General features: G+C 42.9%; 1 protein-coding gene and 1 pseudogene across 2 annotated transcripts; both read left to right on the top strand.

Annotated features, from left to right (window-relative positions):
- The first annotated feature begins 667 nt into the window (after positions 1–667).
- On the top strand, positions 668–8,603 carry LOC308474309 (amine sulfotransferase-like). Its single transcript, XM_081000449.1, has 7 exons — positions 668–754; positions 2,691–2,839; positions 4,353–4,561; positions 6,169–6,295; positions 7,066–7,160; positions 7,752–7,932; positions 8,311–8,603. The coding sequence occupies exons 2-7, from the start codon at positions 2,698–2,700 to the stop codon at positions 8,433–8,435; spliced, it is 879 nt and encodes a 292-aa protein (XP_080856575.1). The 5' UTR covers positions 668–754; positions 2,691–2,697; the 3' UTR covers positions 8,436–8,603.
- Positions 8,604–15,201: 6,598 nt separating this feature from the next.
- Positions 15,202–26,225, top strand: LOC308474310 (amine sulfotransferase-like; annotated as a pseudogene). The gene is made up of 7 exons (XR_013991613.1): positions 15,202–15,342; positions 16,271–16,419; positions 17,514–17,722; positions 23,795–23,921; positions 24,695–24,789; positions 25,381–25,561; positions 25,933–26,225. The product of XR_013991613.1 is annotated as an amine sulfotransferase-like (transcript).
- The last annotated feature ends 1,130 nt before the right edge of the window (positions 26,226–27,355 follow it).

Genomic DNA, 27,355 nt, shown 5'->3' with positions numbered 1-27,355 from the left:
GAATTATTGTTGCCAATATATTGGATTTGAAAGTTTATTCTTGGGCTTGAGTCATATTTGATCTCAGATATGCTGTGTGCAAATGAAAAAGGTTGCTACTTTTCTTGGACAGATTTCTAAAACAACCAGTGCTAATTATTTAGTAAGTTTTATAGTAATAATAATAATAATAATAATAATAATAATAATAATTTATTTATATCCTGCCCATCTGGCTGGGTTTCCCCAGCCACTCTGGGCGGCTTCCAATCGAATATTAAAAATAATACAGCATCACACACTAAAAAATTCCCTAAAAAGGGCCGCATTTAGTTGACTTTTAAAAGTGAAATAGTTGTTTATTGCCTTGACATCTGCTGGGAGGGCATTCCAGAGGGCAGGAACCACTACCAAGAAGGCCCTCTGCCTGTTCCCTGTAACCTCACTTCTCGCAGTGAGAAGAGTTAAAGTTGGCGTTATAGGGGTGTAAGTGAGTGCAGGCATGTGTGTGAAACAAGTTCTTCCCCTGTTGTTCTTTAGATTATGTGCCTCAATGATCCTGTATTACGGTTCTTTTCTTGCGTAACTTGCCAGGAATGATTTACTAAGGAGGAGCCATCGATTTAATCAAACTCTTATTAGTTAACAGAATTCTATAAAGCAGTTTCCTTTGAGAGCTCTGAATGTGAGCCTTGAAAAGCTGAAATACTCCAAGCTAGAGAAGAGATCGGTCTCTCCCTCTCTCTTGCACACTTTTTGACTCTAAAAACAAAAGGTAGGTAAGTTTTCTTGTAAATTAAACTTTCCAGGGAAAAGCAGGACTACTGAATGACAAACAAATAATCTACTCTTTCTTGGAAGAGTTCTTAGGGGCAACAAGGTATTTCATCAGATGCATGGAAACTCTTGTCACAGTTCATATTCTTTTCTGGTGTCAGAGTGCAACATTTGTGCTACCAGAGATTAATAGTTATTTTGAGGGGACTGAATGTGAACTCTCATTAGGCAAGTGGAATCCTGCTCATTCGGCATGGGATACAACCCTTAATTTATATATTGGAAAATCAAACGGAGTATTTTTCTTGTTACTATTTTGGACATACAGTGTTTTCCACTAAATGATTGTTGTATTTCTTAGCGATGAAACACAAGACGTATATAGAGAATTAAAGTGATTTTTCTGTCTTCATGGCACTTTATTTCTTTATCATTTTTAAGCAATGGATTTTATTTTTATTTAAATGTTTATAAAGCACCCATTCATCTATAATATCACCAGGTGGTATATCTTGATGTCATGCATCATATTCTATATTATGGCCTGAAATGTCCCAACAGGTATAAAAGACCTGGCGACAACTGGCGACAACTTTGGTTTCCTCAGCACCCAATGGAGCCTTGAACTTTCTCCCATAATAATTCCCCGCCTCCTTATACCATGCACTGAGCCCACCCTTGCAAGTGCCTTCCTTGTCAGACGCTACGTGGGAGGAGAGAAATTGGAGCAGGGAGGAGACAAAAAAAGAAAGGGCTATTTTGGCAGTGGTGTCTCAGTATGGGAACACCTGCCCCAACAGGGCCCATTGTATGTGTAGCCAACTCTCTGTATTATCATAGATGAAGCTGAGAGCAGCATTCCCTCCATGGAACGTCCTTGGGCACCACATTTCAGCAGCAGTTTCAGCCAGAGCTGGCAATGGAAGCCAGATGGGCGGTGAAGAATAGCTTTCTCTTTGCCACCCTGTGGTCCCCAGGCACATCTATCGTTTGGTCCCAGGAAGGCCAGAAAATACATCACCCCAATTTCTTGAAGCTGATCAAGAACCCAGGAGGAATTGGCAAGAGTTCCCAACAGATTCCGTCTTTCATTTCCCCTGGATCCATTTACAGGGAGCAGTTTTTGCTTCCTTCCCACCTCCCCTGAGTACAAGAATGAGTGTCAGGATAGCAGCACTGACCAAACTATGATGCCAGGCAGCATAAAGTGAGGCCAAGGGCTGCTATTTTGCATGCTGCACACATGCACTTGAGAAATAACTATGTGAGGGTGAGAGAGAAAAGCCTTATTGTGTAGGGCAAAGCCAGCTTTGAGTTGAAAGCAGCACCATTTTAAGAAACACTTAAAGCAAGGGGGAAATAGTGCTTTGTTGCCTCAATGATGGCTCAAGTCTCTGTACTTTAAATGATGGACCTTTATGTTGTTCACCTGTGATGGAAGAGAAGCATGGGATTCTGCTATGGGGTCTGCAAAAAGAGTAGGATTTGACAAAATGACACCTCTATTCCTTTGTGATTTCCCATTGTCATATAATAGAGGGAACTATTGAGGAGAATCAGAACTTACAGGGTTAAACAGTTCTGTGTGACATCTCACATTCTGAGGCGTGGTTATGTTCACATACGGGAATCTTTCTTTGTGTTTGAGTTACTTTTGTTTTTGGCTGAGAGACAAAAGAATGCCTGCTCTCTCGCCGGGACTGATTTATGATGTTTTTCTTCTCATTAAAGGCTGTTAGCGATTAGCAAGAAGCCTGCGTTCAGTCTGATTTATTATCCACACACAAGGCAACATTTTCTGCCACTGCAGATCTCTGCTAAGAGCTGCAAAGAGAGCTCAAGTTTTTTCTATCGGCACAGGCGTCCATCGGCACAGGGGAAGTGTGCCGGGCGCCATCTTATCTCAGCAACTATTCCCTTCTCTTTATTCTTAGGCAGACAATGCAACCAGCCGAGAAATACCTTTTCACCTACAGAGGATTTTATTTCCAGTCAGCATTTACTTCAGTGGAGTACTTAGATTCCCTGGAGAATTTTGAAATAAGAGACAGTGATGTATTTATAGTCACTTATCCAAAATCAGGTAAGAGTACATTTTCGTAGGTTGAACCATCATTTCAATTCAACCCTGTTGGATACCCACATATATCTACATAGTATCTATATTATCCTAAGGCAAGTTTAAAACCACATGCAAGGTGAGGTGAATACTGGTAGTATTGAACTTACCTGGTTACATAAAGATGAACTGGGCAATAATTATTTTTAAGATGGAGTAATATGTTTTCCACCAGTGTCAACCTGTTTGAGGTTTTGAAAACAGCATAAATACACATCAAAAACATTCAAATGTGCTTGCTAAGGGTTTATTATATTCACTGACTTTCAGGATTTTGTATGTGGTGGTAAAATGGTGGTTGTAAAATTCTATTCTTAAGAAATTTCATACTGTGTCTCTTTATTTCAGCATTTATCTGCCACAGTTTTGCCAATAATAACAGGGGTCCGTATCCAATACAGTTGTGCCCTCCATTCAATAACTTCCACTTCCACACCAGAACTTCCTTCACTCTTCTCTCCCCTTGTGTCCCCAGTGTTCCCCAAATCTGCCTTGGAGGGTTGGTGGGGTGGGGAAGACCCAATAACTGGGAGTGGGAGAGGAGAGAGAGGGGAGATTCTGCATTGTACAGGCATTTAGGACTTGGGTGACATGAAGAAAGGCTTCTGCAACTGCCTTTTGCCTATTATGTTTGTCCCACTGGCCATTTGTCAATATTCCTGTTCCTAGAATGCATTGATTGCATTGGCAGCCCATGCAGCCCGGTCCCTAAATCTGCCTCTGCTTGCTGTGTTGATTCCCTTCCTCTCTCTCATTTCTGGCCCAGATCTCCCATTAGGTCCAGTCGTGGATGCCTCTGGGTTTTTGCGCTCATCTCGCTCTATAGGCCGAGGGAGCCGGCGTTTGTCCGCAGACAGCTTCTGGGTCATGTGGCCAGCCTGACTACCATAGATTCCGGCATATTAGGCGACTGGGCATATAAGACGACCCCCCAAATTGGCAGCTGCAATTTGAGGGTTCGTCTTATAAGTCCAGTTGCTTAATACGCTGGGCAGCTCTGCGCCACGAGAAAGCCACCCGGCGCTGAGCAGAGCCCGCCGCCAGCTGCTGCTGCTTCCGAAGCAGTGGGGGGGGGCAGGCTCCATGCCAGGCAGTCCTCTCCCACTGTGAAGCCCGCCGTACGCCGCTAATACCCGGCGTATAATACGACCCACGACGTTTTAACCTCTTTTCCAGGGTTAAAAAGTCTTCTTATACGCGGGAATCTACGGCAAGTCGCTTCTGGAGAACAAGAGCGGCTCACAGAAATGCCGTTTACCTTCCCGCCAGAGCGGTACCTATTTATCCACTTGCAGTTTTATGTGTTTTCAAACTGCTAGGTGGGCACGAGCTGGGAACGAGCAATGAGAGCTCACCCCGTCGTGGGGATTCGAACCGTGACCTTCTGATCGGCAAGCCCTAGGCTCTGTGGTTTAGACCACGGCACCACCCATGTCCCCATATGAATGAAATTAAGTATGCTTATTCTCGTTTATAGGCACAATATGGACTCAAAATATTTTGAGCTTGATTTATCATGAAGGTCACCGAGATGGAACTGAAAAAGTCGACTTAGTAGACAGGGCTCCGTGGCTGGAGTACAATTTCCGCAATGTGGATTACGTCAGTCGTCCATCACCTCGCCTCTTTGCTTCCCATCTACCCTACTATTTAGTACCCAAAGGATTAAGGAACAGAAGAGCAAAAGTAGGAAACAGCACATTTATTATTTGATCATATTCAATGTTTGTCTTGCCTTATTTGAATGAACATCTCAGTTTCCGATAACATTTCTCTGATTTTGAGGGAACTTCATCCAGCTGCAATTCCTTTGTCCATATGAATGAAAAATGCTCTGTGCACCCTGAGCACAGACTCCTAAACTCCTAAACTCCTAATTCCCATGACTCTTAAACAGCACAGAGTTTATGCTCCACCATAGTAAAAGTCCTGGAGGGTGTTAAGAATAAAACAGGTTCTTTTATCTGAGATTCAGTGCACTTCAGGCAGAACACAAGTAAGCAGTCAAACAACCAATATATTGGAATTTATACATAACATTGCTTTGTTGAGTAACAAGCAGAACACATAACAAGATAAGGGAACATGCACTCAATCACTCACACAATCACACATACGCTCACCACTCTTCTTCTGGATTGGGTGGGCAGACAGCGGGATCCCGGCTGCGTCCGACACACCAACTCTCCTGAAAAGCCTGATCTTATATAGTCTTTTTTGGTGCACATCTGAATATTGCCATTTCTCATTGCCTTTGACATGTTCTTGGCAGTCCTCCACCCTTAGCATGTTCTTGGCATATCACAACTCTCATGGTTTGCGCCTGGTCTTCTGTAAGTTTTGGCACGGTATGATACTCATTGTTTGTAACTAGCATTGCATGGCCAGTCTTTATGCTTCCTTGCAGGTACAGTACTTTTGCCAGAACATGCACATTCCATTCGCTCTTTGATCAGCACAATTTATTAATAGTTCATCAACAGCATCCATTTTATGTGGTGGTCTTCAGCCCATTCAAAACATGGCATTTGTTGTGCAAGTACTTGGAGCTCGCAAAGCTGACAGATGCAATACGAGATAAACCTAAAATTATGATGAAAGAAGAATGGGAATGTATAAATAATTATCTAGGGGATAAGGGTTTAACAAGAAAGACCTGGTTATGTTTAGAATGATACCTCATAGAGAAATGTTTCCTGATACCAAATTGAGGATTCCTTGGAATGCAGATAGAGAGAATTGATAAGAATAATGATCTGTTGTGACCTTGATGGAAGCGTACAGTAGATGAGCCTTCCTGTGTTTTGGCTCTTCTTCTTCTTCTTCTTCTTCTTCTTCTTCTTCTTCTTCTTCTTCTTCTTCCCTTTTCCCTTTTCCCTTTTCCCTTTTCCCTTTCCCTTTTCCCTTTCCCTTTTCCTTTTTTTCTCATCCTTCTTCTTATGTTTTATGCCATGTACTTTGATTTTTTTAGCTTTTTCATTATTATCATAATTTTCTTTTGTAATTTTGGTTGTCTATATTTATATGTATTTGTTTAAAGCAAAATAAACATATTTTAAAAAAACAAAAAAATGGCATTCGTTACAAGGGTGCCATCCAACAGACTTAATAAGAATAAGCTCATTCGACACCATAGGATTGCACTGTGCATGTGACATTCATGCTGCAAAAGAGGGTGAGGCTGCCAGGGCTGTAAAGCAACTTGGAAACACTAAGAATCCACAAGAAGAGATATCTGAGATCCATCCATTTATTATTTTAGAAATCGAAAGAATTTGTTGTTATTCCTGCAGGTTGTTTATGTGGCCAGAAACCCAAAGGATGTCTTGGTTTCCTTTTACCATTTTTCCAAAATTGTAGTCAAATTAGAAGAAGTAGAAGATTTTGGAATTTTCATGGAGAGGTTTTTGGCTGGGAAGGGTAAGGATGAATTGCTACTCTAAAATGAATCACTCTTGTCCCTTCATCTTTATCCTTTGACAACAGATTAAAGAATTTCTCTCTGTGTTAAGGAACCTTTTCAGAATGCCATGTCTGATGCCATAGGTTACTCTGAGGGAATTCCACATCCATGCATCACAAAGCGTCTCCAACTGAGACTCCAACTACACCATTTTATGCCACTGATGACTGGTGTCCATTGATGCCGAAGGGAGGGTATAGATCTGGCCAACTCCCAAAGGAAATCAGGTGGATTTGTATGCTGTCTGCACCAGGATGCAGCAGCTACAAATCATTACAAGCTGGAACACCCAATGCTTAATCAAGTGTAGAGATTTGTGTCAAGTTAAGTCAGAAACCCAGACAGTGTCTCTAAATGTTGCAAGTATTCACTTCCACACCATATAAGGAAACTGCCAGAGAGGGAAGGAAGGGAGCTGGAGGAAGGCTAGACTGACCTCAGCCCACCCATCACTCTCTCATCACACAGGGATGGGAAGCACAGCAGGGAGCCTTAAAATGCAGAACTCTTCTGCAAATTCCTTCTCGGAGAAAGTGTTTGATGAAGGTGGATGGTATTAATTCAGCTTCTGTTTAATGGTTTGTACCACTGCTGGTTCTTAAAATGATCCCTTAAAATTGTTGTAATGGACTTTAAATGTTCGTACTGCTTCCCTCTGAATGTTTTTTTTTTTTTAAAAAAAAAGTCTGATCTACATTTTATGCCAAATCAACTTCTCTCACAACAGTATATGGAAGTTTATGGCTGGACCATGTGGGAGGCTGGTACTCTCACAAGGATGACTTCAATATTCTGTTTCTTACCTATGAGGAAATGAAGAAGGTAAGTTATCAAAATGCTATGCAGTCTGATATTAAACATCCATCAAAACTCACCTTTACAAAATGGAGGAAGGAAGCAATTTGATTATTCCAGTGCCCTCAGCTGCTCTTTTCCCAGCTGCTCTCGCTTCCTTTCCAAAAGATTTTTCAAAGCCGAGCAGGCCATGGATTTGGGTGCAGCTTTTCAGACCCTAGACTGCGAAAAGTGCACTGTAAGCATTTCCCCTGAGGGATTATGGAGCTATAAATAAAGTGTCATGGTCCCAAGCAAGATATGTCATTTCACAGGCCCTCTGATGCTGAGGAGAGATGTCACAGAACCTCCCTTGTGTCTTCAACAGGGACATTTATTTATTTACTTGTGGACTCAGAGCTGCCCCAGAATATAATGCATTCTGCATGGCTCATGGAATAAAAGCAACAATGAAAGTATAATATAATGCAATTGCAATTATTCCAAACTAGGCAAAGAAAGATCCAGGCTGCTTGTTTCCCCTGCTTGTAATCCTGCCTATTCCATGAGTTTTAGTCTCTAGGCTGTCAGGTTTCTCTATTGTGGATGGCCTGACATTAAAACCACGTTCCATTTCAGGACCTGAGAAGCTGTGTATTGAAATTATGCAACTTCCTGGGAAAGCGACTGACGGAAAAGGAGGTGGATGCTGTTGTGGATCAGGCTACATTTAATAAAATGAAAGCAGATCCCAGGGCAAACTATGAGTTCTCTCCACCAGATCTCATGGACCACAGCAAAGGACATTTTCTTCGCAAAGGTAAGTTAATGGTAGAAAAACTGATTTGGTGCTGCTTGTAGAATCCCCTACAGATTCACCTAATATTTACACTGATATGTGATAGCTACCAAGTAATGGTGATTTCATTTTTCCAGTCTTCATGAAACTCTCAGTTTCTGTAATTTCCTAATTTTAGAGTTGTTCTATTATGTACTTTCCCTGTTATTTTTTCCTTGTTTAAATAGGAGGTTTTCTTCACAAAGGTAAGTTAATAGTAGATCAAACTGATTTGTGCTGCTTGCAGAATCCCTGACATTTTCACCTGACAATTGCATCTAGGGATGGAATATATCTGGAGTTGTGGATATTTATTTGACCACCACAATGCACTTTCTTTCTGTCTGCTTCCTGGGCCAGGCACTGTTGGAGACTGGAAGAACATGATGACAGTCGCACAAAGTGAAAGGTTTGACAGTGTTTTTAAGGAGAGAATGGAAAAGCTGCCCTTCAAGTTCTGCTGGGACATCCATGAGGAATCATGAGTCTGTCTTCAGCCTGGAAGGATGAAATAAAGTGCACTGTATGCATTTAATCCAGCCCTATTTATAAGATTCAGCAGAATACTCTCATGAGGCTTAATAGCTTCCTAATGTTCAAATATGTGCATTAATTTTTTAAAAACACCACAATAAAATTACATTTGTACTGTCTGCTTCTTCTCTTTCTACATTCCAACATGTCCTAATTTCTGACCCCATGTGCAAATGTTAAGGAATCCGAGGATATCTATTGGGATTAGTAATTGTGTTTTAATTTGGCAGTGTTACAATGAGGCTACCATTGGATTATTGTAATTGAAATTTAATAAAAAATATTCTTAAAATAAGCAAACTAACCAACTATTGGTGTCCCAGATGCACTGGCGGAGGAAGCGGGGTGTGGGCCACCCCTGGTGTCATCCCTGAGGGGGGGGTCACATTGCTGCGCCGCCCCCCCAAAAGATGCTCACCACTTGCCGTGGGCGGCGCCCCCCTGATATGCTCACCCCGCGCCCGGGTGCCAGAGCAACTACCTCTGCTTCTGCCCAGACGGCAATGTAAATCATCCCACTCACTCATGTCATCTATTTATTTGTTGTTTGTGGAATTCAACTTCACGCTCTTCCAATCATACCATCAGGACAAACATTCCAGCCTGCTGGTTGGCACAACCCCTCCTCACCTTCATTCCTTCTGCACTGTTCTTGGGGTTCTCCTGACACCCCTCAGAGTCACTTTTGAGGGTGTGTGGGGAATATGTGGGGAGAAGTGGGGGAAATGGACAGTGTATGTTTGATGCCCATAGCAATCTCCTTCATGGGTCAGATTGAAAAGGAGGAATTTCCTGAAAGAGAGAGGTTTCAGAATGAGACAGGATTGAATGTGGTAAAGAAAGTGAAATACTTGGGGATTAATATGACAGCCAAAAATGGGAACTTGTTTAAAGATAATTACGAAAAATGTTGGACGGAAGTGAAAAAAGATTTAGAAATTTGGTCAAATTTGAAACTCTCGTTGCTGGGCCGTATTGCTGTGATAAAGATGAATGTATTGCCTAGAATGTTGTTTTTGTTTCAGACATTACAAATTGTAGATAGGATGGACTGTTTCAAGAAGTGGCAGAGAGATATTTCTAGATTTGTCTGGCAGGGCAAGAAGCCCAGAATAAAATTCAAGATATTAACTGACGCCAAGGAAAGAGGTGGATTTGCCCTGCCAGACCTTAAACTTTATTATGAATCAGCAGCTTTTTGCTGGCTGAAAGAATGGCTACTTCTTGAAAACACAGACATTTTGGATCTAGAAGGTTTTAACAATGTATTTGGATGGCATGCATATTTATGGTATGATAAGGTCAAAGCACACAAAGCATTCAAAAACCATATTGTTAGGAAAGCATTGTTTAATGTTTGGACAAGATACAAAGACTTATTGGAAAATAAAACCCCAAGGTGGCTATCACCAATGGAAGCAAAAGCTCTGAAAAGGCTCAATATGGAGGCCAAATGGCCGACATATTGGGAAATTTTGGAGCAAGAAGGAGATAAATTGAGATTGCAGAGTTTTGAAAAATTAAAAAATAAAGTGAGAGATTGGCTCCACTACTATCAGATAATGGAGGTATATAATTTGGATAAGAAAATAGGCTTCCAAGTGGAAAAGTCAAAATTAGAAACAGAATTGTTAGAACCCAAAACTAAAAATTTGTCAAGAATGTATAACTTGCTGTTGAAATGGAATACTCAGGATGAAACGGTGAAATCTGCTATGATTAAATGGGCACAAGATGTTGGACATAATATTATGTTTGCTGACTGGGAACAGTTATGGACCACAGGTATGAAGTTTACGGCATGTAATGCCTTAAGAGAGAATATTATGAAAATGATATACAGGTGGTACATGACCCCAGTCAAGCTTGCAAAAATTTATCATTTGCCCGATAATAAATGTTGGAAATGTAAAGAAACTGAAGGTACATTCTTTCACCTTTGGTGGACGTGCCCAAAGATTAAGGCTTTCTGGGAAATGATATATAATGAACTGAAAAAGGTATTTAAATATACCTTTCTGAAGAAACCAGAGGCCTTTCTCTTGGGCATTGTCGGCCAACTGGTGCCAAAGAAGGATAGAACCTTTTTCATGTATGCCACAACAGCAGCAAGAATACTTATCGCAAAGTATTGGAAGACACAAGATCTACCCACTCTGGAAGAATGGCAGATGAAGGTGATGGACTATATGGAACTGGCGGAAATGACTGGCAGAATCCGAGACCAGGGAGAAGAGTCGGTGAAAGAAGACTGGAAAAAATTTAAGGACTATTTACAGAAATATTGCAAAATTAAGGAACTTTAGAAGGATGTTGGATAGAAACTAAGAGGTTTTTAGCTGTAATGCTTTAAGAGACATGGAAAAAAAAAAAAGGTTAACAATTGGGTAAAAGATTAATGGTAAGGATTTGCTGAACCAACAAATTGAATTGGAATACAAAGAAGGGAGGTATGAGGAGGTCCGGGGAAATAAGAGTAAGGAAGATAGGTTATGGAACATTATTGTGTTTTTAACTGTTTTATTTTGTACGTTTTTTCTTATTTTCTACTTTTTTGCTGTATTTTAAAACTTTATACTTTTTTCTTTGTTTTGTATTTTCATGTATTTTTGTGAAACTTTAATAAATATCATTATAAAAAAAAAGAAAAGGAGGAATTTCCATTGGGATCATGGAGCAGAGAGAAAGGGTTAAAGCAAATTTTGGATGCCATAGAACCTGGTTCAGAAGTTCCCACTGCTACTTTTAAATCTTAAGAAATCATAGAATCATAGAATCATAGAGTTGGAAGAGACCACAAGGGCCATCGAGTCCAATCCCCTGCCAAGCAGGAAACACCATCAGAGCACTCCTGACATATGGTTGTCAAGCCTCTGCTTAAAGAGCTCCAAAGAAGGAGACTCCACCACACTCCTTGGCAGCAAATCCCACTGTCGAACAGCTCTTACTGTCAGGAAGTTCTTCCTAATGTTTATGATGTCATGAGTTCCATGGAGACATCACAGAGGGAATGGTTGGATCCTGAAGATCAGTGGGAGGAGCTCAGGAAGGTGGGGCTGAATAAACCTGGGGAAGGTCTTAGCCGGATGCAAGAGGTGAAATGAGGATCCCAAGAAGTGTCTGAGCCCAGGGAGAAGGCCAGTAGTCTAGAGAACAGAGAGGCACCAAGCGGGTTGGCAGAAAAATGTTCTGCCCCTGTAACGTTGGACATTCCAAGCCAGATACCGCCTGCTGTGGAACAACCTTGGTGCCTCTTCCAGTCAGCAAGAAGCCTTCTCCTTCAGAGGAGAGAACTAGAGTAAATTGGATGCTGAGCCATTGCCAATGCTGCCTGCATCACCAAGGACACACAGATGCTAACACATGCAAAAATCCTTGCAGACCCAACACACCTGTAGGGATGCCTGTTTGCTTGCTTGTCTCCTTAGAGAGCTTAGGCCCCAGGTATTCTTGGAACAGGGCCCAGGCATTGGAAATATCAAGGGAAAAGGCTGCACTTTGCCACGTCCTGAAGGTCTAGGGAAATTTAGTCCAGGGTCCAACCTAGACCTGAGAGCAGCGATCAAACACATCAGGCCCTGGGCAAGGTCTCAGGAGCTCGGAGGGGCACATCACTAGTCCCAGCCTGACCCCACTGCCCATCTCTGAGAGACTGGGCTGGATCTGACAGCAAAGCAGTGAAGAAGCCCTCTGCATCCTACCCCCACAATCTATGTCAAGAAAGACTTCTTATGCCATCTTGTTGCATGCCACCCCAATTTTGAGCAGTGCAAGATCCCAGCGGTTCCAAGTGCTCTTTCTCTCAAAAAGGGTATGTGACTATTCCATGTTTGGGAGACATTACACTAAAAGAAGGTGCATGTTGATCTTGGAACCTCCCAATAAAGGTGCTGGATACTGTGCAGCAACTAGGGATGGCATTTTGTGACAACCTGGCGTTACAACTATCTATTTGACCACCACAGTGCCAGGCACTCTTGGAGACTGGGAAAACATGATGGCCATTGCAAAAAAATTGAAAGCTTTGAGAGTGTTTTTCAGGAGCAGATGGAAAGGCTCCTCTTCAGGTTCTGCTGGAACATCAATGGTGAACTGAGTCTGCTTCCAGCTTGAGAATATTTATACAAACTTTCTTCCTTCTCTAGAACAGGGGCTGCATATGTTGTAGTATCTGTCAATCCACTTGTTGCACATAATTGGTTGAGAGCTGTGATTGTTGGAACAGATGTTTGTGATTATTGGAAGGCATTTTGAGTGGAAGTACTGCAGGCAAGAAGTAATTTCCCTGCAGTAGGTGTGGGGGGATCCATCTCTGCTTTCAAATTTAAAAACTGCCTCTGCCTCTTCTAGTTTTTAAGGGTGTGGATGAGTGAATCTTATCTGTTTGGGTTTCCTCTTAGTTTCTCACATTTCCACTGTTCCTTTTGGTTCACCATATTTCTGCACCAGTTTGTGCAGAAGAAGAGAAAAAATATCATGAAAAATTGTCTGCATTTTAGTGCACATTTCTGTTTATATACAAATAATGCTCAATACAAAGATGCTTAATATATACACACAATTTTTTTTGTTAATATACTAAATTTTGCTCAATATTTTCAGTAAAATATACATTCTATTATCGGCATAATATCACAAACACTTTCCCCTAAAATACGCACATTGTTTGGTTGGAAAGGTGTATCACGTAATTTGAGGATGTCTGAATTTTGATGGATGAACTGCAGCTGTGTTTCTGTTCACATACTGTTTCAGGAAGTTGAAATTAGGTGGACTTGCATTAAAACATTAATCAGATTACTCCCCATGCCTGCTCTGGAGTATTATTACAGTCTGCCTGGCAACTAAAGCTGATGGATAAAGGACATCAGGAAACCAATATCTATCAGCCAGGAATGTTTGTATGGGCTTTGAAACATCTATCACTTCAACATATGAAGTCAGTATCATTTATCAGGAAACACAACTGAGATTTGCCATCATTTGAAATAAAAAACCCTGCAATCATAAAATAAACTGCGATTTCACAATCTCAGGGGTGCTGCATAAAAAACCCCTGTGGGTTTGTGGGGGAAGAGCTGAGGTATGGGGATGTAGACAAAGTTGTGTAGCTGCCCAAACTGAAGACATTGAAAGTTGTTTGCAGAATACATTTGGACAGTAGCAAGGAGAACACAGGAAGACATCAAGTGCATTTTCTATGCAAAGGTATTCCTGAAAACATTAGCTTTAGATGATAAACAAAAACAAAATGAGCCATTTCTGCATGTGGCATTGTTTACTGGGAAATAGCTTTCAGTGAATTCTGACTAAAATTACTGGGAGCTGTCCATCTTGATGAGGACTCTGAAAATCCTGAAAATCTTTGAAGGGGGGGAAAGATTGCTGCCAATATATTGGATCTGAAAGTTTGTTCTTGGTCTTGAGTAATATTTGATCTCAGATATGCTGTGTGCAAATGAAAAAGGTTGCTACTTTTCTTGGACAGATTTCTAAAACAACCAGTGCTAATTATTTAGTAAGTTTTATATTATTGTTGTTGTTGTTGTTGTTGTTGATAATAATTTATTTATTTATACCCCACCCATCTGGCTGGGTTTCCCCAGCCACAACCGAATATTAAAAATAATACAGCATCAGACATTAAAAACTTCCCTAAAGTTAGCCTTCAGTTAACCTTTAAAAGTAAAATAGTTGTTTATTGCCTTGACATCTGCTGGGAGGGCGTTCCTCAGGGCAGGAACCACTACCGAGAAGGCACAATTCAAAGTGTTGGTGCTGACCTTTAAACCCTAAACGGCCTCGGTCCAGTATACCTGAAGAAACGCCGAGGGCCTTCTGGCAGTTCCCTCATTGCGAGAAGCAAAGCTACAGGGAACCAGGCAGAGGGCCTTCTCGGTAGTGGCGCCCGCCCTGTGGAACGCCCTCCCACGAGATGTCAAAGCGATAAACAACTACCTGACATTCAGAAGACATCTTAAGGGAAGTTTTTAACGTGTGTTATTTTAGTGTATTTTTGGTTTCTATGGAAGCCGCCCAGAGTGGCTGGGGAGGCCCAGCCAGATGGGCGGGGTATAAATAATAAATTATTATTATTATTATTATTATTATTATTATTATTATTATGGTTCCCTGTAACCTCACTTCTCGCAGTGAGGGAACCGCCAGAAGGCCCACGGCGCTGGACCTCAGTGTCCGGGCAGAACGATGGGGGTGGAAACGCTCCTTCAAGTATACAAGACTGAGGCCATTTAGGGCTTTAAAGGTCAGCATCAACACTTTGAATTGTGCTCGGAAATGGACTGGGATACAATTAAGATCTTTCAGGACCGGTGTTATATGGTCTCGGCGGCTACTCCCAGTCACCAGTCTAGCTGCCTCATTCTGGATTAAAACAAAAAGGAATTACAGTGGTACCTCAGGTTACATACGCTTCAGGTTACATACATGTGTGTACAAATAGCCATCAATTGGTGAATCTCAGGTCTCTCGTACCATTTGAGCCCATTTTCTACTAGTGGACCTGAGCAGATGTAATACTGCATTTATTTGTTAAACGGACTACTGTTGATATTAGCTGTTCCTTGTGCAAAGAAACAAGTTCTTCCCCTGTTGTTCTTTACATTTTGTGCCTAGATGATCTTGTTTTATCGTTCTTTTCTTGCATAACTTGCCAGGAATGATTTACTAAGGAGGAGCCATCGATTTAATCAAACTCTTATTAGTTAACAGAATTCTATAAAGCAGTTTCCTTTGAGAGCTCTGAACGTGAGCCTTGAAAAGCTGAAATACTCCAAGCTACAGAAGAAATCGGTCTCTCCCTCTCTCTTGCACACTTTTTGACTCTAAAAACAAAAGGTAGGTAAGTTTTCTTGTTAATTAAACTTTCCAGGGAAAAGCAGGACTACTGAATGACAATCAACTAATCTACACTTTCTTGCAAGAGTTCCGAGGGGCAATAAGGTATTTCATCAGATGCATGGAAACTCTTCACTGTTCATATTTTTTTATGGTGTCACACAGAATGCAACATTTGTGCTACCAGAGATTAATAGTTATTTTGAGGGGACTGAATGTGAACTCCCATTGTGCAAGTGGAACCCTGCTCATTCGGCATGGGATACAACCCTTAATTTATATATTGGAAAATCAATCAGAGTATTTTTCTTGTTACTATTTTGGACATACAATGTTTTCCACTAAATGATTGTTGTATTTCTTAGCGATGAAACACAAGACTTATCTAGAGAATTAAAGTGATTTTTCTGTCTTCATGGCACTTTATTTCTTTATCACTTTTAAGCCATGGATTTTATTTTTATTTAAATGTTTATAAAGCACCCATTCATCTATAATAACACAAGGTGGTATATCTCGATGTCATGCATCATATTCAATATTATGACGCCAGGCAGCATAAAGTGAGGCCAAGGGCTGCTATTTTGCATGCTGCACACATGCACTTGAGAAATAACTATGTCAGGGTGAAAGAGAAAAGCCTTATTGTGTAGGGCAAAGCCAGCTTTGAGTTGAAAGCAGCACCATTTTAAAAAACATTTAAAGCGGGGGGGGGGGGGGAGAATGCTTTGTTGCCTCAATGATGGGTCAAGTCTCAGTTCTTTGAATGATGGACCTTTATGTTGCTCACCTGTGATGGAAGAGAAGCATGGGATTCTGCTATGGGGTCTGCAAGAGGAGTAGGATTTCACAAAATGGCAACTCTATTTCTTTGCATTTTCCCAGTGTCGTATAATAGAGGGAACTATTCTCTTCTCTTTATTCTTAGGCAGGCAATGCAACCAGACGAGAAATACCTTTTCACCTACAGAGGATTTTATTTCCAGTCAGAATTCATTTCAGTGGAGTACTTAGATTCCCTGGAGAATTTTGAAATAAGAGACAGTGATGTATTTTTAGTCACTTATCCAAAATCAGGTAAGAGTACATTTTCGTATGTTGAACCATCATTTCAATTCCATCGTGTTGGATACGCACATATATGTAAATAGTATCTATATTATCCTAAGGCAAGTTTAAAAGGTGAGGTGAATACTGGTAGTATTGAACTTACCTGGTTACATAAAGATGAACTGGGCAATTATTATTTTTAAGATGGAGTAATATGTTTTCCACCACTGCCAACCTGTCTGAGGTTTTGAAAACAACATAAATACACATCAAAAACATTAAAATGTGCTTGCTAAGGGTTTATTGTATTCACTGACTTTCAGGATTTTGTATGTGGTGGTAAAATGGTGATTGTAAAATTCTATTCTTAAAAACTTTTCATCCTGTGTCTCTTTATTTCAGCATTTATCTGCCACAGCTTTGCCAATCATGCGGGGGGGGGGGGGCATATCAAATGCAGTTGTGCCCTACATGCAATAACTTCCACTTCCACACCAGAACTTCCTTCACTCTTCTCTCCCCTTGTGTCCCCAGTGTTCCCCAAATCTGCCTTGGAGGGTTGGTGGGGTGGGGAAGACCCAATAACTGGGAGTGGGAGAGAAGAGAGAGGGGAGATTCTGCATTGTACAGGCATTTAGGACTTGGGTGACATGAAGAAAGGTTTCTGCAGCTGCCCTTTGCCTATTATGTTTGTCCCACTGGCCATTTGTCAATATTCCTGTTCCTAGAATGCATTGATAAAAGATCATAGTTTGAAACTGCGGAATCAAAGTACAGTGGTACCTTGGGGTAAGAACTTAATTCGTTCCGGAGGTCTGTTCTTAACCTCTTTTCCAGGGTTAAAAAGTCGTCTTATGTGCGGGAATCTATGGTAAGTCGCTTCTGGAGAACCAGAGCAGCTCACAGAAATGCCGTTTACCCTATTTATCTACTTGCACTTTGACGTGCTTTCAAACTGCTAGCTTGGCAGGAGCAGGGACCAAACAACGGGAGCTCACTCCGTGGCGGGGATTCAAACCACTGACCTTCTGATCGGCAAGCCCTAGGCTCCGTGGTTTAGACCATGGCGCCACCCACGTCCCCATATGAATGAAATTAAGTATGCTTATTCTCATTTATAGGCACAATATGGACCCAAAATATTTTGAGCTTGATTTATCATGAAGGTCACCGAGATGGAACTGAAAAATTCGACTTAGTAGACAGGGCTCCGTGGCTGGAGTACAATGTCCGCAAAGTGGATTACGTCAGTCGTCCATCACCTCGCCTCTTTGCTTCCCATCTACCCTACTATTTAGTACCCAAAGGATTAAAGAACAAAAGAACAAAAGTAGGAAACAGCACATTAATTATTTGATCATATTAAATGTTTGTCTTGCCTTATTTAAATGAACATCTCAGTTTCCGTTAACATTTCTCAATTTTTGAGGGCAGTTCATTCAGCTGCAATTCCTTTGTCCACATGTGATGGGTTGTGAATGCTCTCCGTAAGAAATGCCTCTGCTCACTCAGAGATACATATATACATCCTTTATTTTACATATGTACAAGCAGCACACATAATCATGCGTCCAAATCCTCTGGGTCAGATTCTCGGAGTGACTTACGTCCGCCCTTTTTCCAGCAGAAGAGGCGAGGCATTCTCATTTGATGTCTCTGCCCCCTCCTCTTTAACACTCTCCTTTCCTGAGCAGATGGAACCGGCACTGCTTCGCTGTCCATGCCAGAGCTTCCTGTGCGGTGTTGAGGCTCTGCTCCAACATCTGAGAGCCTTCCCTCCTCCTGAGTTTCCCTCCTTTCCTCCACTGGCACTTCTTGCCCTCATTCCTCTACTTGTCTCTCCTCCTCCCCTGCGTTCTCCGTCAATACCATGACACCATATGAATGAATAATGCTCTGTGCACCCTGAGCTTGGAATAATTCCCATGACTCCTAAACAGCACAGAGTTTATGCTCCACCATAGTAAAAGTCCTGGAGGGTGTTAAGAATAAAACAGGTTCTTTTATCTGAGATTCAGTGCACTTCAGGCAGAACACAAGTAAGCAGTCAAACAACCAATATATTGGAATTTCTACATAACATTGCTTTGTTGATTAACAAGCAGAACACGTAACAAGACAAGAGAACATGCACTCAGTCACTCACAGAATCACACATACACTCACCACTCTCCTTCTGGATCAGGTGGGCAGACAGTGGGATCCCGGCTGCGTCAGACACACCAACCCTCCTGAAAAGCCTGATCTTAAATACTCTTTTTAGGTGTTCATCTGAATATTGGCATTTCTCATTGCCTTTGACATGTTCTTGGCATATCACAACTCTCATGCTTTGCACCTGGTCTTCTGTAACTTTTGGCACGGTACGATACTCATTGTTTGTAACTAGCATTGCATGGCCAGTCTTTATGCTTCCTTGCAGGTACAGTACTTTTGCCAGAACATGCACATTCCATTTGCTCTTTGATCACCACAATTTATTAATAGTTCATCAACAGCACCCATTTTATGTGGTGGTTTTCAGTCGTCTTGCGGCCCATTCAAAACATGGCATTCGTTGTGTGAGTACTTGGAGCTCGCAAAGCTGACAGATGCACTACGAGATAAACCTAAAAAGATGATGAAAGAAGAATGGGAATGTATGAATAATTATCTAGGGGATAAGGGTTCAACAAGAAAGACCTGGTTATGTTTAGAATGATACCTCATAGAGAAATGTTCCCTGATACCGCTGCTGTTGCTGCACTGTGAGTTGGGGAAGGCCGCTCCCTCCTCAGGCTAATGCCACCTGGCCCAGGGGGCGGGGCCCAGACTGACTCACCACTGCCACAGCTTAAGAGGCCTCATTGAGGCACTGGGACACCGCTGCTGTTGCTGCACTGTGAGTTGGGGAAGGCCGCTCCCTCCTCAGCCTAATGCCACCTGGCCCAGGGGGCGGGGCCCAGACTGACTCACCACTGCCACAGCTTAAGAGGCCTCATTGAGGCACTGGGACACTGCTGCTGTTGCACCGTGGGTGTTGAGGAAGGCCTCTCCCTCCTGTAGGCCCACTCCAACAGGCCTAGGGGCGGGGCCCACACTCACCACCGCTACAGTTTTAAGGACACTGGTGTTGCTGCAGCAAATGTTTAAAATGTTTTTATATATTTTAAAGTGTTTTAAAGGGGTTTTTACTTTTTACTTTGTTGTACCACCGTGAACGGTGGTTTTTATTGATGTATTTTTATTTTGTTCCGTTTTATTTTGGTTTGGGGTTGGATATTGAGTGGGGTGGGGATTTGTTTCGTTTGGTACAATTGTTTTTGGTTTGATTTGTTTTTCTATTTTGTAAATGGAGGTTGGTTTGAGGCTTGGGATTGCTACCGTAGTGGGGCGAGGGAGGTATGGTGGTGGGGGCAGATGTCATAGGCGAAGGAGATCGAGATACAGATATGCTCGTACCCCTTCCAATCTGCACCCCATCCCGAGGGACGAAGGTAGGGTGAGCAAGGATTACTCACCTCCGTCACTGGTGTTGTGCAATGCCAGGTCTATAGGCAACAAAACCGTCACCCTGCGAGATTTCTTCACCTCGCAGGGGGTTGACCTGGCTTGTGTGACGGAGACCTGGGTGCGCGAAGGGGAAACTGTTACCTTACGAGAGATGGCGCCCCCGGGTTTCTCCGTCCTCGACCAGTCGCGGACTGTGGGCCAGGGGGGAGGGGTGGCATTATTAATCCGGGAAGATTGTTCTTTCAGGGCTCTACCATCACCATCGATCCCTGGCATTGAATGTGTTGGCCTAGTGTGGGGCTCCGAGGTGAGCTTGGCTGTCTGGCTGGTGTACCGGCCACCTAGCGCACCAGCAGCCACCCTGTCAGGCCTGCTGGAGTCGGTGGCCGGCTGGGCCTTGGAGTTCCCTAACCTATTGGTATTGGGGGACTTCAACATCCATGCTGATGCCACTCCCTCCTCACAGGCTCTGGACCTGGTGTCTTCCATGGCGACACTAGGGCTCTCCCAGTTTGTTTCAGGCCCCACACATCAAGCAGGCCACACGCTGGATTTGATCTTTGGCGTCGGTATAGATGTGATCTGTGAGGAGAATCAGAACTTACAGGGTTAAACAGTTCTGTGTGACTTCTCACATTCTGGGGGCGTGGTTTGGTTCACATACGGGAATCTTTCTTTGTGTGTGAGTTTCCTTTCCTTTTTGGCTGAGAGGCGAGAAGGATGCCTGCTCTCTCGCCGGGACTGATTTATGATGTTTTTCTTCTCATTAAAGGCTGTTAGAGATTAGCAAGAAGCCTGCGTTCAGTCTGATTTATTATCCACACACAAGGCAACACTTTCTATCGCTGCAGAACCCTGCTAAGAACTCGGCTAAGAGCTCAAGTTTTTCCTATCGGCACAAGCATCCATAGATTCTATTAGACCTTGCGGGACCTTGCTCCCCCTGGCGACTCATTGACTGAGCTTGTTGAGGACTGGAATATCCAGCTCCTAGCAGCCATCGATGAGATCTCACCTAGGCGCCCTCTGCGACCCCGCAGAAACCGGGCTCCCTGGTTTACCGAGGAGCTTCGGAAAATGAAGCGGGACCTCAGACGGCTAGAACGAGTATGGCGGGGTGCCTGTGACGGAGCCTCAAGAACATCTTATAGGGTTTTTATGAAAACCTACGAGATGGCAGTGAAGGCCGCTAAGAAGTCCTACTTCTCGGCCTCCATTGCCTCCGCTAGCTCTCGCCCGGCGCAATTATTTAGTAAAATTAGGTCTTTAATGTCCCTTGAAGGACAGCCAAATTTAAATAACAATTTGACACACAGCTGTGAGGCATTTGCAAGCTTTTTTGCGGAGAAGGTCCTGTTGCTCCGCCATGACCTCCCTGCCAATTTGGATACAATAAAGGAACTGGAGGCCCCTCGACTGTCCTCGGGTCCAGTATTGGACCACTTCGACCGGATATCCCCAGCCGATGTGAACAGACTCCTCCGAGCTGGAAAGCCCACCACCTGCCCTCTTGACCCATGCCCGTCTTGGCTAATTAGAGCGTATCCAGACGAGGTGCGGGCCCCCCTGGGTGATATCATCAATTTGTCCCTTGGCACCGGGATATTCCCAGGGGAACTGAAGGAGGCAGTGGTGCGCCCACTCTTAAAGAAAACATCATTAGATCCCTTAGATCTATCCAATTACCGCCCGGTTTCGAATCTTCCATTCCTGGGTAAGGTGATTGAGAGAGCGGTTGCTGAACAGCTTGGTAGGTTTCTGGATGAAACATCGGCTCTGGATCCATTCCAGTCCAGCTTCCGCGCTGGTCATGGGACCGAGACGGCTCTGGTCGCCCTAACAGATGATCTCCGCAGGCAGCTGGATCGAGGCGGGTCGACCTAGACCTGTCAGCAGCCTTCGACATGGTCGATCACGAATTCCTGGACCACCGCCTTGCCGACGTGGGGATCCAGGGCACAGTCCTTCAATGGCTGTGCTCGTTTCTCTCTGGTCGGGGACAGAGGGTGGCGCTTGGGGGGGAATTGTCATCGCGCCACTCCTTGGTGTGTGGAGTGCCTCAGGGTGTGATTCTCTCCCCGATGCTTTTTAACATCTTTATGCGCCCCCTCGCCCAGCTTGTCCGGAGTTTTGGGCTGGGTTGCCATCAGTATGCCGATGACACCCAACTCTATCTGTTGATGGATGACCATCCTGACTCGGCCCCAGACACACTGACCAGATGTCTGGAAGCTGAGGCTGGATGGTTACGTGGGAGCCGGTTGAAGTTAAATCCTTCGAAGACAGAGGTCCTCTGGCTGGGATGGGGCGATATGGGATTGAGGGGGCAACTCCCATCTCTTGCGGGGGTGCAATTAGTGCCAGCATCGTCTGTTAAGAGTTTGGGTGTAATCTTCGATACCTCCCTCTCTATGGAGGCGCAGATTGCAGCTATAACAAAGGCGGCATTTTTTCATCTCCACCAAGCTAAGCAGTTGGCTCCTTATCTCTCTCGCCCTGACCTAGCCACTGTGATCCACGTGACGGTCACCTCCAGACTGGATTATTGTAACTCGCTCTACGTGGGGCTGCCCTTGAGACTGACCCAGAAACTCCAGCGGGTGCAGAATGCCGCGGTGAGACTCCTTATGGGGTCTTCGCTGCGAGATCATATTCATCCGGTACTATACCAGCTGCACTGGCTCCCGGTGGAGTACAGGATCAGGTTTAAGGTGCTGGTTTTAACCTTTAAAGCCCTATACGGCCTAGGACCCTCGTACCTACGGGACCGCCTCTCCTGGTATGTCCCACAGAGAAATTTACGGTCTGCAAATAAAAACATCCTGAAGATCCCAGGCCACAGAGAGGTTAGGCTAGCCTCAACTAGAGCCAGGGCTTTCTCGGCCACGGCTCCAATCTGGTGGAACGCTCTGTCACAAGAGACTAGGGCCCTGCGGGACCTGACATCTTTCCGCAGGGCCTGCAAGACAGAGCTGTTCCACCAGGCCTTTGGTCAGGGCGCAGCCTGACCCCCTCCTCTGGCAATCTGCATAGAATTTTGCTTAATGGTTGCCATCAATTTGATTTTAATTAATTTTATAATGAATGTTTTTAGAATGTTGGATTATTTTGATTGTTGTTAGCCGCCCTGAGCCCAGCTTCAGCTGGGGAGGGCGGGATATAAATAAAAATTTATTAGTATTATTATTATTACCAAGATGAGGGATTCCTTGAAATGCAGATAGAGAGAATCGATAAGAATAATGATCTGCTGTGACCTTGATGGAAGCGTACAATAGATGAGCCTTATTGTGTTTTGGTTCATCATCTTCTTCTTCTTCTTCTTCTTCTTCTTCTTCTTCTTCCCTTTTCCTTTTCCCTTTCCCTTTTTCTTTTTTTCTCATCCTTCTTCTTCCTCTTTCCTTTTCCTTTTTTCTTTCCCATAATAGATTATGTTTTATGTCATGTACTTTGAGTTTTTTGTAGGTTTTTTTTTTTAGCTTTTTTCATTATTATCATTATTAAGTAATTTTCTTTTGTAATTTTGGTTGTCTATATTTATATGTATTGGTTTAAAGCAAAATAAAAGTATTGTTTTTTTTAAAAAAGGCATTCATTGCAAGGGTGCCATCCAACAGACTTAATAAGAATAAGCTCATTCAACACCATAGGATTGCACTGTGCATGTGACATTCATGCTGCAAAAGAGGGTGAGGCTGCCAGGGCTATAAAGCAACTTGGAAGCACCAAGAATCCACAAGAAGAGATATCTGAGATCCATCCATTTATTATTTTATGCATATATATCCCACTTCAACAACTTAGTTCCTGGCACATTTCACAACCAGAGAAATAACTACAGAAGCAAAACATAAGGGACAGTAGAAAAAATAAGACCAGGAATCGAAAGAATTTGTTGTTATTCCTGCAGGTTGTTTATGTGGCCAGAAACCCAAAGGATGTCTTGGTTTCCTATTACCATTTTTCCAAAATGGCAGTCAAATTGGAAGAGGTAGAAGATTTTGGAATTTTCATGGAGAGGTTTTTGGCTGGAAAAGGTAAAGAAGATTTGCCATTCTAAAATGAATCACTTTTGTCCCTTCATCTTTAACCTCCTTTGACAACAGATTAAAGAAATTCTCTGTGTGGTAAGGAACATTTTCCCAATGCCATGTCTGATGCCATAGGTTACTCTGAGGAAATTCCACATCCATGCATCACAAAGCGTCTCCAACTGAGACTCCAACTACACCATTTTATGCCACTGATGACTGGTGCCCATTGACGCAGAAGGAAGGGTGTAGATCTGGCCAACTCCCAAAGGAAATCAGGTGGATTTGTATGCTGTCTGCATTAGGATGCAGCAGCTACAAATCATACAAGGTGGAGACCTAATCCTTAATCAAGTGGAGAGATTTGTGTCAAGTTAAGTCAGAAACCCAGACAGTGTCTCTAAATGTTGCAAGTATTAAATGCAACACAACATAAGGAAACTGCCAGATTGAGAAGGAAGGGAGCTGGAGGAAGGCTAGACTGATCTCAGCCCACCCATCACTCTCCCATCACACAGGGATGGGAAGCACTGCAGGCAGCCTTAAAATGCAGAACTCTTCTGCAAATTCCTTCTCTGAGAAAGTGTTTGGTGAAGGTGGATGGTATTAATTCAGCTTCTGTTTAATGGTTTGTACCACTGCTGGTTCTTAAAATGATCCCTTAAAATTGTTGTAATGGACTTTAAATGTTCGTACTGCTTCCCTCTGAATGTTTTTTTTTTTTTTTTTTTAAATCATCTGATCTACATTTTATCTCAAATCAATGTCTCTCGCATCAGTATTTGCAAGTTTATGGCTGGACCATGTGGGAGGCTGGTACTCTCACAAGGATGACTTCAATATTCTGTTTCTTACCTATGAGGAAATGAAGAAGGTAAGTTATCAAAATGCTATGCAGTCTGATATTAAACATCCATCAAAACTCACCTTTACAAAATGGAGGAAGGAAGCAATTTGATTATTCCAGTGCCCTCAGCTGCTCTTTTCCCAGCTGCTCTCGCTTCCTTTCCAAAAGATTTTTCAAAGCCTAGCAGGCCATGGATTTGGGTGCAGCTTTTCAGACCCTAGACTGCGAAAAGTGCACTGTAAGCATTTCCCCTGAGGGATTATGGGGCTATAAATAAAGTGTCATGATCCCAAGCAAGATATGTCATTTCACAGGCCCTCTGATGCTGAGGAGAGATGTCACAGAACCTCCCTTGTGTCTTCAACAGGGACATTTATTTATTTACTTGTGGACTCAGAGCTGCCCCAGAATATAATGCATTCTGCATGGCTCATGGAATAAAAGCAACAATGAAAGTATAATATAATGCAATTGCAATTATTCCAAACTAGGCAAAGAAAGATCCAGGCTGCTTGTTTCCCCTGCTTGTAATCCTGCCTATTCCATGAGTTTTAGTCTCTAGGCTGTCAGGTTTCTCTATTGTGGATGGCCTGACATTAAAACCACGTTCCATTTCAGGACCTGAGAAGCTGTGTATTGAAATGATGCAACTTCCTGGGAAAGCGACTGACGGAAAAGGAGGTGGATGCTGTTGTGGATCAGGCTACATTTAATAAAATGAAAGCAGATCCCAGGGCAAACTATGAGTTCATGCCACTGGATCTCCTGGACCACAGGAAAGGACATTTTCTTCGCAAAGGTAAGTTAATGGTAGAAAAACTGACTACAGGAAAAATCCCCTACAGATTCACCTGATATTTACACTGACATGTGATAGCTACCAACTAATAGTGATTTCATTTTCCCAGTCTTCATGAAACTCTCAGTTTCTGTTATTTCCTAATTTTAGAGTTGTTCTATTATGTACTTTCCCTGTTGTTTTTTCCTTGTTTAAATAGGAGGTTTGCTTCACAAAGGTAAGTTAATGGTAGATCAAAGTGACTTGGTGCTGCTTGCAGAATCCTGACATATTCACCTGACAATGGCATCTAGGGATGGAATATATCTGGAGTTATGGATATTTATTTGACCACCACAATGCACGTTCTTTCTGTCTGCTTCCTGGGCCAGGCACTGTTGGAGACTGGAAGAACATGATGACAGTCGCACAAAGTGAAAGGTTTGACAGTGTTTTTAAAGAGAGAATGGAAAAGCTGCCCTTCAAGTTCTGCTGGGACATCCATGAGGAATCATGAGTCTGCCTTCAGCCTGGAAGGATGAAATAGAGTGCACTGTATGCATTTAATCCAGCCCTATTTATAAGATTCAGCAGAATACTCTCATGAGGCTTAATAGTTTCCTAATGTTCAAATATGTGCATTAATTTTTTTAAAACACCACAATAAAATTACATTTGTACTGTCTGCTTCTTCTCTTTCTACATTCCAACATGTTCTAATTTCTGACCCCATGTGCAAATGTTAAGGAACCCCAGGATATCTATTGGGATTAGTAATTGTGTTTTAATTTGGCAGTGTTATAATGAGGCTACCATTGGATTATTGTAATTGAAATTTAATAAAAAATATTCTTAAAATAAGCAAACTAACCAACTACTGGTGTCCCAGATGCACTGGAGGAGGAAGTGGGGTGCGGGCCACCCCTGGTGTCATCCCTGAGGCGGGGTCACATTGCTGCATGGCGCCCCCGGACGCTCACCGCTCGCCGTGGGCGGCGCCCCCCTGATATGCTCACCCCGCGCCTGTGTGCAGGAGCAACTAGCTCTGCTTCTGCTTAGATGGCAATGTAAATCATCCAACTCATTCATGTCATCTATTTATTTGTTGTTGGTGGAATTCAACTTCACGCTCTTCCAATCATTCCATCAGGACAAACATTCCAGTCTGCTGGTTGGCACAACCCCTCCTCACCTTCATTCCCTCTGCACTGTGCTTGCGGTTCTCCTGACTCCCACAGAGTCAATTTTGAGGGTGTGTGGGGAATATGTGGGGAGAAGTAGGGGAAATGGAGAGTGTATGTTTGATGCCCATAGCAATCTCCTTCATGGGTCAGATTGAAAAGGAGGAATTTCCATTGGGATCATGGAGCAGAGATGTTGGAATGAATTCACGACAGGACGAGTGGCAGGTGTCATATGAGAGGCGTCTGCTGGGGCAAGCCCCGAGAACTCTCTTTTATTGAATATTACAAACATTGCCACAGGTGTGCTTGTGGCTGATTGGTTGATACAAACACAAAGCAACTTGTTGCTGATTGGTTAACATAAGTACAAGGCGGGAATTACATATAAACATTAATCACCGATAGATTAAAGGCTGGGAAACGGAGCTGGAACTAGACAGGCATGAAACCTCCTAATTAAATTATAACTAAAGATTGATATAGCATGACTAAAACAATTACTAATGATTGATCATAACATGAAAGAATATAATAATCGAGTTCCGTAGATGTGGTCAGCTATGCATTAAGAACAGATCATATTGTTTGTTCATGAACTTAAGATGAACTGAGGAATGAGGGAATGTCTTGG

Source organism: Podarcis pityusensis, assembly GCF_964106645.2.
Source record: "Podarcis pityusensis genome assembly, chromosome: 3".
Taxonomy (NCBI): domain Eukaryota; kingdom Metazoa; phylum Chordata; class Lepidosauria; order Squamata; family Lacertidae; genus Podarcis; species Podarcis pityusensis.
The sequence above is the reverse complement of the archived record's forward strand: the minus strand, read 5'-3'. Positions and strand labels throughout refer to the sequence as shown.

Bases quoted from the DNA above. Each gene is read 5' to 3' on its own strand.
- LOC308474309 (XM_081000449.1), top strand. From the start codon at position 2,698: ATGCAACCAGCCGAGAAATACCTTTTCACCTACAGAGGATTTTATTTC. The intron at 6,296-7,065 runs GTAAGGATGAAT...CTCTCACAACAG, and splicing joins GAGGTTTTTGGCTGGGAAGG to TATATGGAAGTTTATGGCTG. The intron at 7,161-7,751 runs GTAAGTTATCAA...GTTCCATTTCAG, and splicing joins CCTATGAGGAAATGAAGAAG to GACCTGAGAAGCTGTGTATT.